At 41.4% G+C, this 15834-nt stretch overlaps 1 protein-coding gene across 4 annotated transcripts in view; it reads right to left on the reverse strand.

The window, feature by feature from the left end:
* EBF1 (EBF transcription factor 1) overlaps nt 1-15834 on the reverse strand; it is a 375979-nt gene that overhangs the window by 21923 nt on the left and 338222 nt on the right. For all 4 annotated transcript variants that reach the window (XM_080942375.1, XM_080942374.1, XM_080942376.1 and 1 more), the window contains one exon: nt 9918-10006. In XM_080942375.1, the coding sequence (XP_080798501.1) occupies nt 9918-10006 (89 nt within the window). The remainder of the gene's footprint in view (nt 1-9917; nt 10007-15834) is intronic.

Here is a 15834-nt window from a genome sequence, read left to right on the forward strand (position 1 = left end):
GAATGATTTGGCTTATAATTTTATTGAGTGAAAATTGTTCCCTGCCTATTAGACCAGGTAATTTTTATCTGGTGCCTCAATGACTGTTCCACAAGCAATAATACAGTTGTAAGAGCTGCCGGTTCGATCGTGTGACCTCTGAGAAGCTGGCCAGGACAGCCGACTTCCCCGATGATGGATAACGTAGCTTGGTCTCCAGGAGGTGCCAGGCCCCCTTTCTTGCACGGGATCTCATAAAAGAAACATTACAACTTGATTCATTTTACCAAAATGTTCGACTTTCTGGGTGTCAGCAGTTAGGTGTAAATTGTGAAACCAGGCATTCCTGGGCAGAGTCTCAACAATGCTTTTCCCTCCTTTTTTTTTTTTTTTTTTTTTTTCTTTTTTTGGTCTCTGAGCTTTTTCTTCTAAATGGTGTCATGGTAATTGGTGAATGGGAGCCTGGGGTGCTTCCTGCCACACAGCCAGTGAAGAATGGTATCTGTACCCTTGTGGATGTGACCTGCTCTGAGGTACAAAGCTGAACCTGGCAACCCCTAGCTGCCTCTTCTCATTGCGATTCATTGTGCTGGTTTAAGCCCAGCGCTCTGGGTTAGGTCCTGCCGAGTGGCCTTGGAAATCGACTTTCTGATCAGGATAAAAGGCTCTGCTGAAAGAGAAAACTCTGGACAGAGATGCCTTTTTCAGGGGTAGGTTGTAAAGTGAGCACACGAAACAAAAGCTGCCAAGAGTCAAAATTACCCTTGAAAATCTTTTAAGTCACCTTTAAGTCACCAAGGCTGAGGCTTTTAGAGACGCGCACATACACACACACACACACACACACACACACACACACACACACACAAAAGCCAAATATTATTTCTGTCTTTCTTTGTCTTTGGGCCCTGGATTCCCTTCCCTTAAGGCAAGATGAAATTAATATGTAGCTTAAGAAAAGGCCTTGGGATGTGAGAAAATGATAGGTTTGTCCCATGTGCATATGAAATATATATATGTGGATATGTGTGCAAAATGCATGTGTGTTTACAATTATGCTAAACTTAAGTGGTAGATAAAAATACTGTTCACTTTGGCTTTGTAAAGTTATTGAACAATACTACAATATTGAATAACACACACAATACAATATATGTATGTATATGGGTAAATTGTATCTGTAAATTATATTTACCAAAATTTAAAGGATAATCTTGAGGACAATCTTTAGTCAAATTCCAGTGCCTTGGGCTGGAAATGTGGCTCACTTTGTGGAGTTCTTATCTAGCATATGTAATAAAGCCCTAGGTTTGGGCCTCAATAGTGCATAGAACTGGGTACAATGGTATATACCTATAATTCCAGAATTCAGAGGTTAATGCAGGAAGATCAAAAGTTAAAGAACACTTTTTGGCTATATAACAAATTTGAGGCCTGTCTGGGATATATGATACCCTGACTCCAAAAAATTAATTAATTAATTAAAAATAAATAAAATAAGCAGAAAAAAAGTCCAGCAGTTTGCAAGGTGAGACATGGCTCCAAGGTTAAGACGAGGGAGGTACTGTTCATGCAAAAGACTAAATTTTAATTTTCAGGAACCATGTGGGTGACAGGCAACCATCTCAATAACTCTAGTTCCAGGAGATCCAACACCTCTAGCCTTTATAGGCATCTATATTTACATGACTACACACATGCACATATGAAAGGATGTATATCCATATACACACAGGCACACGTGCACACACACGATTAAATAAATATTTTAGAAAACCCCAGTGTTTCTAGACTTCTGGGGACTCATTTGTTACTCCAATGCTTAACTGCAATGTTACTCAGGGCTGAAGATGGTGAACAAGAATTCTGACCTTGCCCGTGCTCCTATGATTTGAGCCTTGAAGAGGATCCCTAATGGCTGGGTGATGAAAATGACTTTACCCCATCCTCCTCCCCTTCTTATATGAGGTGTGAGTATGAGGAAGGTTAATGTGAATTTCCCTCTTCAAGAGCTCGGTGGTCAAAGAACATTTGAGGGAGAGTTCTAGGGTTCAGCTGGTAGGTGACTATTCCTGTGAGCCCTAACCACACAGACTAAACAGCCAAATATAAGGAATTGTCTGTCTGGATTATCTGTGTGGGCCTCTAATTCTTGCTACCATTTTTACCAAGCTTACCCATTTGTGAGCTAACCTTGGTCAGTGCCACCATCTCTCTCCTCTACCCAGTTGAGTTGAGGGATTTTGAAACCAACATGCAAACCTGCCTGACTTTAGAATTCCATTTTCTTCCTTTGCAGAGTCGGTGCTTAGGGATGCAGGCACTCAATCTTAAGTCCAGTGGGCTTGGCTCAAACCCACGCTGTGCTGCTTATAAGTAGTGGGAATGCATACCTCTGTTTCCTTGTCTATAAAACAGGGATATGCCAGCTCCTGCTTCAGCAGGTTATACACAGTGCATGCTTACCAAGCACTAGCCAACAATATTGACAACCCCTGCTTCTTTTACCAAGCATCTTGGCAAAGTATGCACATTCTTGTACTCGATGGTGTTGTGATCGAGATGGAATCATGTCTGTAAAACACTGAAGGCCATCGTGAGGGGACCAATTCTGAGATAGTATAAAGAGATAGGAAGCCTGTACTCCCGGGCAGGATAAGTTGCAATATGAAGCCACTGCTTTGTCCTGCATAAGCCACCGCTTGAGCACCACCTCATCACTTCCTCTTGGGCTCTGTCTGCTCATCCCTAAAAGGGATATATATCAGCAAGAAGTAGGAAGTAGCTTGCAAAATAAGTCAGAAAAAGATAGAAAATCATCTAAACAAATAAAATTGTTATTTTGTGAGGCTCCCATGACTAAGTGGTGGCACTAAACATATTTTTTTTATTGCACGCATGAGTGTATGTGTATGCACACATATATGGGTATTCATGTGCTAGGGTATGTGTGTGCATGTGCCTATGGAGGCCAAAGGGTAATATCTGGTGTTTTTCTTGATGGCTCCCCACTTTACTTATGGAAGAGTCCCTTGCTGAACCTGAAGCTTGCCAAATGGCTACTGTAGCTGGCTCACTGGTCCCAGGGATCCCTTGTCTCTGTCTCTGTCTGAGTGTGAGGTAGCAGGCGGACCTCCTGCCTGGCTTATTTAAGTCAGCTCAGTACTCAGTCATCTCTGCAACCCATTGCAACCTCTCTCTCTAGATAAAGTAAGCACAGACATGCATGTGTGTGCAAATGCACACATCCACATAGAACTCCAGCAGTACCCAGATCTAGGCTCAACTCTCAAGATAAGGAGACGTAGGGTATGAAGGGAAGCCAAGTTTCTGAACGAAGCATGTGGTCAATAGGAAGACGGAATGTGCCTCTAAGTTTTCTGGCTGATGAAGCAGGGAGGGCACTGATGCTGTTCCATAGTTTGTGCTTTTCAACAGACTAGAGAATGCAGAGACAAGACATTCCTTGGACCAAACTCAAGGGTGCTTTCCCCCCACCCCACCCCTGGGGACCGAATAGACCACAAGACTGGCATTTGTTTCTGTGCTTTTGGTTAAGTAAGGTTACTTGTGTGTTGTGGATGTAATGTTAATAAAGTTTCCTGAAATTTGGAAAGTAAACACACGAAGGAGGTGGGAGAGGAAGAGGTGACAGAGAGAGCGAGACAAGAAGACACTGGCTTTCTTTTATGGAACTCCTTAGTTGTCTCCCCTCTCTGCTGGAAGGCAATGTGGTTATGCAAAGATTTCTTATTTGTATTTCCATGGATGCAACTGTGGGTTTTGAATTACTGATAGCCTGTGCATAAAGACTAAGACAATAAAAGCACAATTAGAATACATCGTACACAGCCAACCCCAGCTTTATTTTTGCCCCAGCTCTGTATGTATGATAAATCGCTAAACATGAACGCTCTTTGGGGAGGGTGATTTTGGGGTCTCATCTCTCCATGAAGCAAAGAAGCCAGTGCTTGTGACTAGAAACTGAATTTCAATTTTGCAAGTGTACAGTTGAACTGAATGATCTTTGGCACAATGCAGTGCACAACCGAGCCACTAAATGGCTGATTTACTAAATTATTATTAGATGAGCCCTTGCTGTTCCAAATGAAAGTGCAGTCACTGGCTCCCTCCATGGTGAGTTCAAATTGTTCTGTGTTTAAATATTCAGCATGAGGCTAATGTGAGCTGATGAAATGAGACTATAAACATTCACTTTCGATACAAAGAGAGCGGCAGAGAGGCAGTGCGTCGCAGAGCCTTTGGAGGTGAGAATGATTTACACTTTAGGATGTGGCTGACGACTTCCATTTACTCTAAGGTACTCTCAATTAGCCCAGCGTTTGAAATGACTGATTCCTAGTTTAGAGAAGAGCAGCTTCATGGGGTCTGAGATTTTCAAGAGGATCTGCTACTGCCTCAGTGAGCCCAAACCAAGACTGACATCCATGGCCCACGGCTGGCTTGCCACCACCAGCAGAGTCATGTGTCTATCTCAACGACTGTAGTGTTTGACACACTCTGTGTGTGTGTGTGTGTGTGTGTGTGTGTGTGTGTACTTATAAGATTCATCCAAAGGGTCTATGATCTATGTGCCCTATGATCCAACCCCTCTACACTGCAGCCCCATGACACGCCATATGCACACCATGGTCCTATGGACACACAGCCACATTCTCACCAGCTCCCTTACTGACACCTGCTGGAATCAACTGCTACCTTCACACGCCTTTGGACAACTTGAAGCTCCCCTGTCTTGTGTCCCTTTTGAGGCCAGTTATAGGCAAGCACTTAAAAATATTGTGATCACTTACAGTAGATTAGAAATTTTTATTGGTGCCATGTTGCCATAACAACACGAAGACAGCAGATGACTTAAGCTAGGCTTGCAAAGCACAAGGCTGCTCATCTGGCAGTTAAAATGAATACAGTTCATTTCACAAGTTTCCCATATGGACTCTTAGTATATGGTAATGAGGAGACCATATGGTGAGAGAAAATGCTCTGTGAACAATCGGGATCCAATGGCTGAGTGGGAAGTTGGGAGAGATAGCCGAGTATGAGATTCTGGTGTGCTCTAGGGGGTTCGAGGTTTGGCTGGGGTTTTTGGGGGGAAATGACTGTTTTCCATAGGGGTTTTGAGTTTCTTAATATGTCGGCTGTACAAAATGACAAACATCTTGCAAATTTTGCAATATCATCCATCACAGACTGTCAGCAGTGTTTGCAGATCTGACTTGCAAGATCCTTTAAATGTGTTGTTCTTAAGAGGCAACAGTACCAAGTTTTTTTAGACAAAGTGCAGGGGAATTTAAGCACTTCTGACAAGCTGAGACATTAGCAGTAATGATTTTAAAAACACTCACATCTTTTGCCAGCATGTTTAGCTGTAAATAATGCTAGAATGTATAAAAGCTTTAAAGTAAAAATGTAATAAATACTTCTTATCGTGTTTCATAGGGATGAAAAGTGCCAGCAGCCATGTCTAGGGCTGGCTATCCATGCAAATGTATGAGATGGATAGCCCCTACTCCCTTCACTGCCAACCAGAGGAGAGCTTGGGCAGACAGCTTGAGGAAGACTGTACAGTCCTGTAGCAGCCATGCTTCATAAAAGATGAATATAAATGCATTAGTTAGACACGGTGAGCTAAATTAGAAGGTCAGGCAGGGCTGGGAGGGCTGAAAAATCACACAACCAATGAGTGTAATTACTCTTTCTTAAGTCTATTAAGTGCTGTTGTTCTATCAAGGCTCTGGGGTATAGGACACAGAGAACAAGATAAAGTAATGTGTATTTATGACTCCCACTGGATCAATTTACCAGATATTTTCAGCTCCATAAAGCAAAATACACAAATGTGGCCTTTGTTGCTTTTCCCAAACTGCTTGATTTTCTCTATAAGGGAGACTGGATCTCATAATCAAATGGTATTTGCCTGGTACAGATTTCCACATCAGCCTCTCTCAACAGAGGAAGGAGGAGAAACTACCCAGAATCTGAGGGGGGATGGGAGGAAGATACGGGTGAGGGAGAGGCAGCAGAAGGTAATTGCCTTCAGACAGAGAAGTATTTGAGCTTTGAATAACCAGATCTGAAGGAACAGTGGAATTTAACATACTGGACACAAGGAGGGTTTTGAACTCATAGACCCAAGTTTAAGTTTGTGCTTTCTTACTTGCTGGCAACTGATGTCATAGCAAGTCAGCAGACAGACTTCATCTAGGGGCTCAGCCTAAAGGCCTCTTCTGTGGAATGTGAGATGTATGTCATGCAGGGATTAGTGTCCCCACTTTCTGGAGACTCCCCAGCTGCCTGGAACTTCTCTTTGCATGCACTACCTCCTCAGTTCCTAGCAGCACTGTGAAACAGCTGTTCCACAGAGGAGGAACCCGAGGCTTCAGACTTCCGTGCACCAAGTCCTGGGTCTGCCTTCCAAGCTCCTTGTGTGTCTGGCTTGCATGCTGTCTCACTTGGCCTCTCTGCTCTGCAGCAGACGCCATCAAGCAGCCCTAGACTTGCAATTTGCATGGAACACACAATGCTGGCTTCCCAAGAGTCATAGCCAATGTGCAGGATACTGGCTAGGCTCAAGGCCTGCTTGCACTGCCTGTGAGCTGAAGTTCACAGGCTGCTTATAAAGACAAGTGGCAAACTAGAAACAAACAAACCAAAACACAAACAAACGGAGACACTCTGTTTGGCCTTCAAAGTTGAGCTCCTTGCTCAAAGTTTGTGAATCACCCAAGCAATTAGCATCTCAGCTTCTGATTGGCCACAATTCCCATCCCCTTCCCACCTCTTCTTTATAAGAACTCAACCTAGACCCCAATGTCACATTTCTCCTGTTAGAGAAGTTTCCAAAGTCATATGGACCCAGAGAAGCAGGTTCATCCATCAGTGAGACAGGATAAAATGTTATGTATGTTTTGAAGACCTTAGCCTGATCTTCTCTGTTTGCAAATAAAAGAAATAGAAGCCCTAATCAGGGAGAGTTAGTGTAACCATAGTGCCTCTCAGAGATGACATGATTTACAAGTCTGCTCGCTTCTCTCTCCCTGTTTGGTAAATGGGGAAGATGAGGGGAGTATGTCTATCTTTCCAACTTCTTGCACAAGAGGGGAATCCAGTAAAACAAAGCAAGTCTGCCTTGTTTGAAAAAGTGCAAGCCTATATACAAAGGCGTATTATTATGGAAAGTGGTCTGCATGGTCTTTGGAGCAGTTTCATTTGACAGAATATGTGGGTGGTTGTATGAATCTAGCTTTGTCTATTCACAAACACATGGGTTTAATAAAGTGGGGTTTGTTTTTTAAGGTGTGTGGTCTGCAAGTTCACTGAAACACCCCTGTTTGACAAACACTGGCCATGAGTCTGAGGAAGGCAGGGGCCCTTCCTAAGGCCCTAACAATGGATAGTAGGAGTATAAATCTCTCTCAAGTCCACAGGAATACCTTGTGCTGGCTCCATCCGCCACTTCCTGACCCTGCCCTTGAACTCTTGCTCCACCTTAACACGCAGAGCCAAGAGGACAGCCAGTCTGCCCTGAGTCACAGGGAGAGCTTCCTGGGGTGGGCTCCTCTGGCCACAGTCCTTCCACAGTTGGAGTAGTTGGAAGCAAGCTGCAGTGTTTCCTTAACACACACATAGCCATTGTGTCCTTGATTGCCCCTCCCAAATCCAGGAAGTAAGGGCTGAGTAGTTCACCCAAAGGCCCCTGGAGACAAAGTGGCATGTGCCTGAGCTAGTTATCCAACATTTTAAAATCTAATGAGCAACGCAAAAAAAAAAAAAAAAAAAAAAAAAAAAAAAAAAAAAAAAAAGCCTTTAAGTATAAGTAAACAAAACTCTACCTTATACTCTAACTTCTCTCCTATCCTTATGAAAAACAAAACAAAAATACTGTCTGGCCATTTAACTAGACTTGGCTCCTATTTCCATCCTTACATAATTCTACTATCCCCATTTTGTAGATGAAGGAACTGAGGCACAGGGATATATTTAATTGCTCAGGGGGATGGGCGTTTCCTGCTCCCACTTTTATTCAGTTGACATATAACCATGGTTACCCTCTGTCATATGCTAAGGGACAAGAGGAAGTGTCACTACAAAGCAGGAAGCATCACTGTTCCCACTTGACAGATGGGGAAACTGAGGCAAGTACAGGGAAGGAAGGCTTTTGACAAAGGTCACATGACTTACAAGTGACTGAGGTTCTAACTGTTCCAATCTGAACCTCCAGCCTGTGCTCTCAAACTCTGGAGAGCCTAGGGATGAAATGCTAACCTAAAATCTAGATGAAAGTGAAGTTACTACCTAATTGGGAATGGCAGAGAAAGTTGTCATTGGACCCGTGTCTCATTTCTAGCACACAAAGACTATGGCCGGCTCTCTATGTAGGCACACATAGTGGCTATCATTGCTTGTAAGTTATCAGAGTGCTGCACAGGAAACGAACAGAAGCTATCTTCCTGCTGGACAGTCTTTCCACAGGATGCCTATACCCAGGGAAGGTGTGGCTACTTAGTGTTACTCATAGGCTGTTTCATAGTGAAATAAAATAGAGGCCCTTAAAAGACAAAGACGTGACATGACAATACACCATATTACCCTTTCCCTGGAAGAAGTGCATTGCAAAGCTTTCTATTAGTATGGACAGCACTTCCATAGAAGTGGCACTGTGCTGAGAAACTAGAAGCTGTGTTCTTCCTCTGTGGTCAAAGGACAAGACCAGTATGTCTGCCTGTCACAGTCCCTCCTCTTCTGCACTGGTGGGTATCACACCCACTCACCCTGTTCCTCATATCCATGCATAGCCCTGGGGGACAATGGCATGCTAGATAGGGAGAGTTTGACCATGCCTTTGTCCTTTGAAGAGGTCCTGGGCTAAGAAGAATGCTGGCTTTGATTCTGTTTTTAAGTCATTTCAGGAGGATACACAGATGTAGACACACACCTGTAGGCTGCAGTGAGGAGAGGACCTTTCGTCCCTTTAGTTAAGGCATTAGACCATGATAAATACATGAATAAAACATTGTTTTTTTTTTTCACTTAGTTGTGACAGCTATCCCAGCTCTGTACTCTGAACCTCTTTAATTCTTTGTCTCTGCTGAGACCTCCTAACACTTTGCAGGAACTTCTGTTTGGCTCGCCCCACCCCCCTACCCCCCTCTCCCGCTCCATTTTCAGACAAGATCAGTAGTGTCTGACTTTCCCTTACATATATAAAACCCCTGGTCTCTTAGGTCCACAGTTGGGTTGGGATCACCGGAGGAGACACACAGCAGTCACACCAAGACTCAGTCTCTGATTCTTGCATTGATGACGGCATGGTTGTTATCCTGATTTTTCCATTTTATCTCTCACACCTCCGGGTTTAAATTTTTTAAGTAAGGAAGATGCCTTATCAGAAAAGATGTTGTCTCATTTGGCCAAAGCTGACGGTCTGGCCTCTCCAGCTTTTTCCTACCAGATCTACCAATACATTTTGCTTTGAGCTTTTTATCCCCTCACCAGAGAGTGCTGCTCTTTGAGCAGATAAAATCCAGCATTCCTTTTCTTCTTGAAAATCAACAGGACATACTCATAGCTTAGGCCAAACTCTAGACACAGGCTGGGTAAATTTAAATCTCTGCAAGGTACATGCTGTGTGACCTTGGGCAAATTGTCTGACATCTCTCTGCTTCTTTCTTTTCTTTCCTAAAATGCTAGTGGAAATAGGACCAACATACAGAGTTACTGAAATTATAAGGTAACATGATCCATATAAAATACATACACCTATCCCAAAGTGCTTGCTACTTTTATTATGACACACAATGTACCAATATGAGTTGGTTATCTATGAACTAATTTTTTGTCTCATCCAAGAGGGTATTTTGCCATTCTCAAATCCAACTTTCTAGACACCATGTCCCCAAAGAGGAGGGAATTCTGACCTTTGGCAAACGCTCTGGGTCACCAGGATGCCGGGGAATGACCTTCTGTAACCTCTGGAAACCGTAGTCGATGGTGGGTTCATTGAGTGCTATAAGGAAAAAAGTTACAAGGTTTTAAACGTTTCAGGAAAGGAAGCATGGTTTGCAGTGCAGATATAACTCTTAGCACTGAGTAGATGTTCTTCAGTCTCTCAGGCTATTTCTATCTCGTTTACTGTGGAGAGAATTTACACTCTTGAAGAAACACTGGTTAAACAGAGTGAAGAGGTTTTCAGAACACAGCCCCCCACCCAGGGCAAATTCTATATCTTTAATATAATCCTCAGTTAAAAAAAGTAAAATGAAACTTGTCACAAGGTTTTAGAATTCACCCCATTGTAGAAAGCTGGAGGAAAAAGTCGAGAGCTTGCCCATATATTTGAAGTAAGAGAGGACCGTACAGATACGTCTAAAGACTCCTGTAAAGCCCAGTAGATCCAATGTCTCAGCACTCTGTGTGCAGTAAAGATGGTTGTGGGCAGTGTGGAGTGAGAGGCCTCTCTCCTAAACCCTGGGGAGGATCTGCAGAGACAAGCATTGAACACGCCCTTGGCTCAAAACTGTCCCATCTTAAGCAATAAACCCACTCAATAGCAGTGACATTATTTGAAAAAGACCAACTTCTCTAGAGCATTAGTGTAGCCTAGCCGAGTCTCTAAGAATGATTTACTAAAGGACTCAGAGACCCAACTGCAATAATGACATTTGGAACAATGGACCTCATTGTGTCCTCTTGGACACACTCCCTTAAACTAGACCAAATAGAGACTAAAGTCTAAGCTATCCTTTTCACAATCCCTCCCTAGCGTACAAACTATTTTGAACATATCTAGTCTGAGAAAGTATGAAAGATGGCAAGACCCTCTTCTACCCATGGCCATATGTAGGCAGCAGGAATTTATTTTATTGTGCAATTGCTTTCCTTTTCTAGTTTAACTAAGGCATTTTACTGCATATTTTTCTTCCTTGCTGAATAAAAAGACAGTCTATGCAGCCCTAACATCTTATCTATACATTAAAAAAAAAAAAAAACAAGTTGCCACATTCTTTACTTAAAATGCATTTCCATTAACCTAAATTTTAAAAGTAAGATTCGTACTAACTTAAAAAAAAAAAAAAAAAAAAAAAAAAACTGTATTAAATTCAAATAGGTCCCAAGGCTAATGGAAGCAATTTGTATACCAACCCAAACTGACTGGCCCACTTTTCAAAATACAGGTATGATAATCTCTTGGTTTTAAAAGGACATTTAAATGGAAAGACTGTGAATTTAGAGCATAATTATACCAATAGAACCCTTTAACTTGTCAACTTGTAAATCTAAAAGGCGATCAATCATTGTTAAAGAGGAAATAAACCTTAAAATTCCTTGATTGACAGTGCTTACTTTTTTTATGTAAGAAGGGGGGGAGGGGTAGCTGAATAAAGTGGCCAGAAATCCATTTACAAAAGTACATTGTTTTACATAGGTTAGTAAAAAGCCAGTAACTATTTCTCCCAAAGACACATAAATCAGGGGAATACTTTTACTTCACTTGTATATTTTAAAGCAGCATGAACTTCAAGTAACTTTATTTAAAAGATTCCCTCCACCCCCCAAACTAGAGTGCTATTGAGGTCATCAGTAGAGCTGCATTTTCATCTTGGAATGATATAATCATTTTTGCATATATGAGATTTAGGTAACTGCCCCCTTCCCCCCACCACTGCAAACAGTAAACTTTCAATCTGTCTCTTGTGGAAATTAGCGAAAATTACAGCCAGGTGTAGTGAATCTCTCTGTTCTGGTATGTGAGTCGAGGCACATTATTTATTATTGCTTTATTTTATGAATTCTTTGTTCAGATTGGCTTATAGAGAAAAAGTCATGGAGCTCTTTATGCAGAGAAGGTATTAATTATAAAAGTTATTTAATCAAGATATGCATCAGAGAGACAAGAGTGAGCATGGGGAGGTAAGTTATATATCATTTTACTCCTACTCATAATTCTAATTGTCTGCAAAATTTTTAACCATAAACAGTAGCTTGAGACAATTAAGAGTAGCACTTCAGTCTCTGAAAACATAATTCAGAATCCTACAATTTTTATCACCAATAACCAGGAGAGGTGTGGATCTACCCATTTCCTTGTTTGCATCGTGAATTCCCAGTGTGTCTAGAAGCCCATACTGTTCATCATAAAGCTTTTATGCCAGGGTTGGCAGAGGATGTGAGTTTCTGGCTTTAAGAAATTTACAGTGAGTTAAATAATTTAACCCAGAATGACTGACACCTAATATCAGCAATTAAAAAATCAGTTCAAATAGCATATAGAACTAACAGCAAAAGAGCTGAGAAGTCATTCTGTTGCCGTAAAGAGTCATTGGATTAAACTTATTGCCCAAACAAAAATAAGCATTTTTATGCTAAGGACATAATTTGTGACAGAGGAGATGATTTAAATAGTGAGTATAGGTTTCCTATTTACTTCCTGTGTCTTTAGTATTGGCCCCCTGCTCACATTTTCACGTATGTTGACCTACAGTCTGTCACTACTGAATATTATAATGGAATGGTCTGACACTATGGACCATGTTAACAATAAATCCATGCAAGACAAGGCATACTACTCCAAACTCAATGGAGCCTGCTGACTTCTCTGTGTGAGCTGAGTAGGGGGAAGAAATTCGAGTGTGAAAGATATTTGTTAATAAGGATCAATAGTTTTGTTAGTTTTAAAAACATACACAACTCTCTCCACAGAAATGGAATTCAGTACAGTGCATTGCAAAACAGAAAGTGCAGAGTACTCCAGAGAAATAAACATTTCCCAGTCTCAGAATCAATGTCCTATAGCAAACACCAACTTAAGGAAATTTCTAGTGTTAGGCTAAAAAAGACTACAGGGGTATGTATCTGATATGGTGACTTTTCAAGATTCACATTTTAAAAATGTGTACAAGTGAGTGCTATATATAGGTATAAGTGTCTGGTATGCAAAGAGTCCGAAAGGGACACTGGTCTATGGGAATGTAACTTACAAGTGGTTGTGAGCCACCATGAGCATGCTGGGAAACAAATCTGGATCCTTTGCAAGAGTATCAAGTGCCCTTAGACACTATGGTAATGTCTCCAGCCACTAATGTGATGAATTTTGAATTAATTAATTAATTAATTAATTAATCAACCTACCTCTGTGATAATAAACAACACTGTCTATACATAGACTGACAAATAGTAGTTGTTTCTAAAGCTCATGGTTCCTGAGATGTTTTTTTTCTCCTCCTTGTCTCTGACCTGCACATTTTCTGTTTTCATTTTTGCCCCCTGCACAATAAGCATGTATTATTTTTATAATCAGAGAAAAAGGTTAAAAGCAAGAAGATTGTTGCTGAGATGGAATCTGACCCGCTTGTATAAAGTAATGACATAAGAAACTATGCCTTAAAAGGGGTCTCTGTACCCTTTAATAACTTTGCATGGGTTATTACAGACCATAAGAAAAATAAGTAGTTACTTTTGCCCAGTTGTATAAATATGTGACTATACATAAACTCTCAGAAAATCAACAGAGAGGGTAATGGGGGAGAATCATAAAAAGGGCATATTTATTTCATCAGCAGGGGTAGTGGTACCTTAGGGACGTGTATCTACCCTGCAAGAATGCAATATAAAGTTAATTCTTCAACCAAGTGACCTCACTGTACTCAAGTGCAGAGCTCAGGGGCAGTGGCAGAAATAGGACTAATCAATTGTCCCCCCTCACACTTGGGACAATTCCAAGAATCCAGTAGAGAAGGAAAGAAAAACAACAAAATGAAACAGTTTAATAGAGCATAATTAACCACATAAAGAGGCAAGAACAACTTAAGTTGAAAGAGGAACGGCAGAGGAAGCTGTAGAGCATGGACTGGAACAACGAAACTGGTCCCTCTACCCTACTCCCAAGCATCTGTCTCCACACAGACAAGGATTGCAGGATGTTCTCACCCCAAAACCAGGTAAGGATGATGGCAAGATAGAAGGATCACAGGCTTAGAAAAAAAAAAAAAAAAACTTGATTTTTAGAGTCAGCTAAATCTTTCTTAGTTAGGGTTGTCCTCTTGTTCCAAAGTCTTCCTCATAGTCACCACTATGGGCAACTTCTCATGAAGGATGACAGAGAGGGGACCAGGTTCCTGGTGAAACTTGATAGAGATGAGGTGTCTTCTACCAACCTCTGCAAACTTGTTTTCTAGTATGGCAGTTCTCAATCTGAGTGTCATAACCCTTCTTGAGGTCCAATGACTTTCACAGCGGTTACCTGCCAGATATCCTATCAGATACTTACAGCACAGTGTATAGCAGTAGAAAATGAGAGTTATGAAGTAGCCACACATATGCAGAGACAAAAACTATATTGTCGAGGGTCACAGCATTAGGAGGTTGAGAACCACTGTCCTAGTACATATGCATGTCTTGATTATGTGCATCATCATGGAACTGAGTGCAGAATGCTAAGGAAAGTCTGAAGCTTTCTTGAAAACACACAAAGGCAAATCCAAGTGATCTAATCAGGACCTCCAGGCTGCAGGGTGAAAGCAATGCCTAGGATGTCTGGGGAATCTCACATCCAGGCTGTGGTGTGGGCATGCATGGTGGAAGAGAGAGCACAATCTACAGCCGAGGTTCTCACTTCATCTGCAGCGCAGTTTTTCTTTTGGGGGAAAAAATCCCAGTTAATTAAATAGTTAAAAATACCATGGCATCTCTTCTGCCTGCACTGGAGCTGTTTACAATGCCTTTAGGTTCCTTCCCAGACTCATCAGCTCAAATTCTTTTAAAGGAAACTTGTAACTCTTCATTTCCAAGTTCTTTATGGGGCCTTTCTCTTGAGAGCATCACCTTAGGTGCTTCCAAACAGCAGAGTTCCTATTATACTGAGCCGTTGCTGCAGTGTCCAAGGGCATATGAGACAGTATAGGCCAAGAAAAGTAGGCACTGTGATTAGAGTCTATACAGTGAGACATCTAGTAATGAAACAGTTCTGGACAAATGGGTATGTGGTTGTTTGTTTGTTTATTTATTTGTTTTTTGAAATCCACTTCACAAAAAAAAAAAAAAAAAAAATCAAATGAAAAATTCTCTTCCAAGATGTCCACTGGTTCAATCTTAAATGGTGCATCCACAGTCATGAAAATTTATTTTCCCCCTCTTTGCTTTTCTGAGTTCCCTTTTAAAGAAATCATTCCTTCTCTGTCATCTTTTAGCGTCTAGAACATTAGTTCCTGGAAACATTGGGGATGAAGGACTGTGTCCCAAACACACCTGGGTAGTGCTGAGGGTGTCACTAGACACAGAGCTCGTGGATTGAGTGGCTTTTAGAACTCAGGAGCCTGCAAAGGGGTTTCAACATATTTCTGGGGGTTTTAATTTCCTTTTTTTAATGGCTGTGTGACATGACGTCACTTTGACTGGAAATAAAAAGACATGCAGATATTAGGAAGGTAATATTTATATTCTATTGGCATTTAATGCCCAAACAAATATGTAGGCTCCATGCCAAGCAATAAATAAAACCTCATAGCAGAGGCAATGATCAAGCTAGCACCTGGGTCTCCCAGCTTCCCTGGTGACTGCTCTATATTTGAACTAAAGGAGTAACAGCCGAGCATTTCCCTTCCAGGCAGATCCATTCTGTGTAGGAGAGTTATTGCTTATATGCCAGGCAGAGCCTTTTTGTTCCATAATGGCCCCATTTTTCCCTCAGTCACTAAATTAACAACTAGAGGTAAACAATAAAACAGCAAGTTATCTTCAAAAAGCTATCTTTAAGAGTGACTCTAAAATATACTAATGGGAAGAAAGAAAAAAAAAAGTCTGCCAGAACAACCCAAACAAGAGCCACAAACAGTGTAA

Source organism: Micromys minutus, assembly GCF_963924665.1.
Source record: "Micromys minutus genome assembly, chromosome: 31".
Classification (NCBI taxonomy): domain Eukaryota; kingdom Metazoa; phylum Chordata; class Mammalia; order Rodentia; family Muridae; genus Micromys; species Micromys minutus.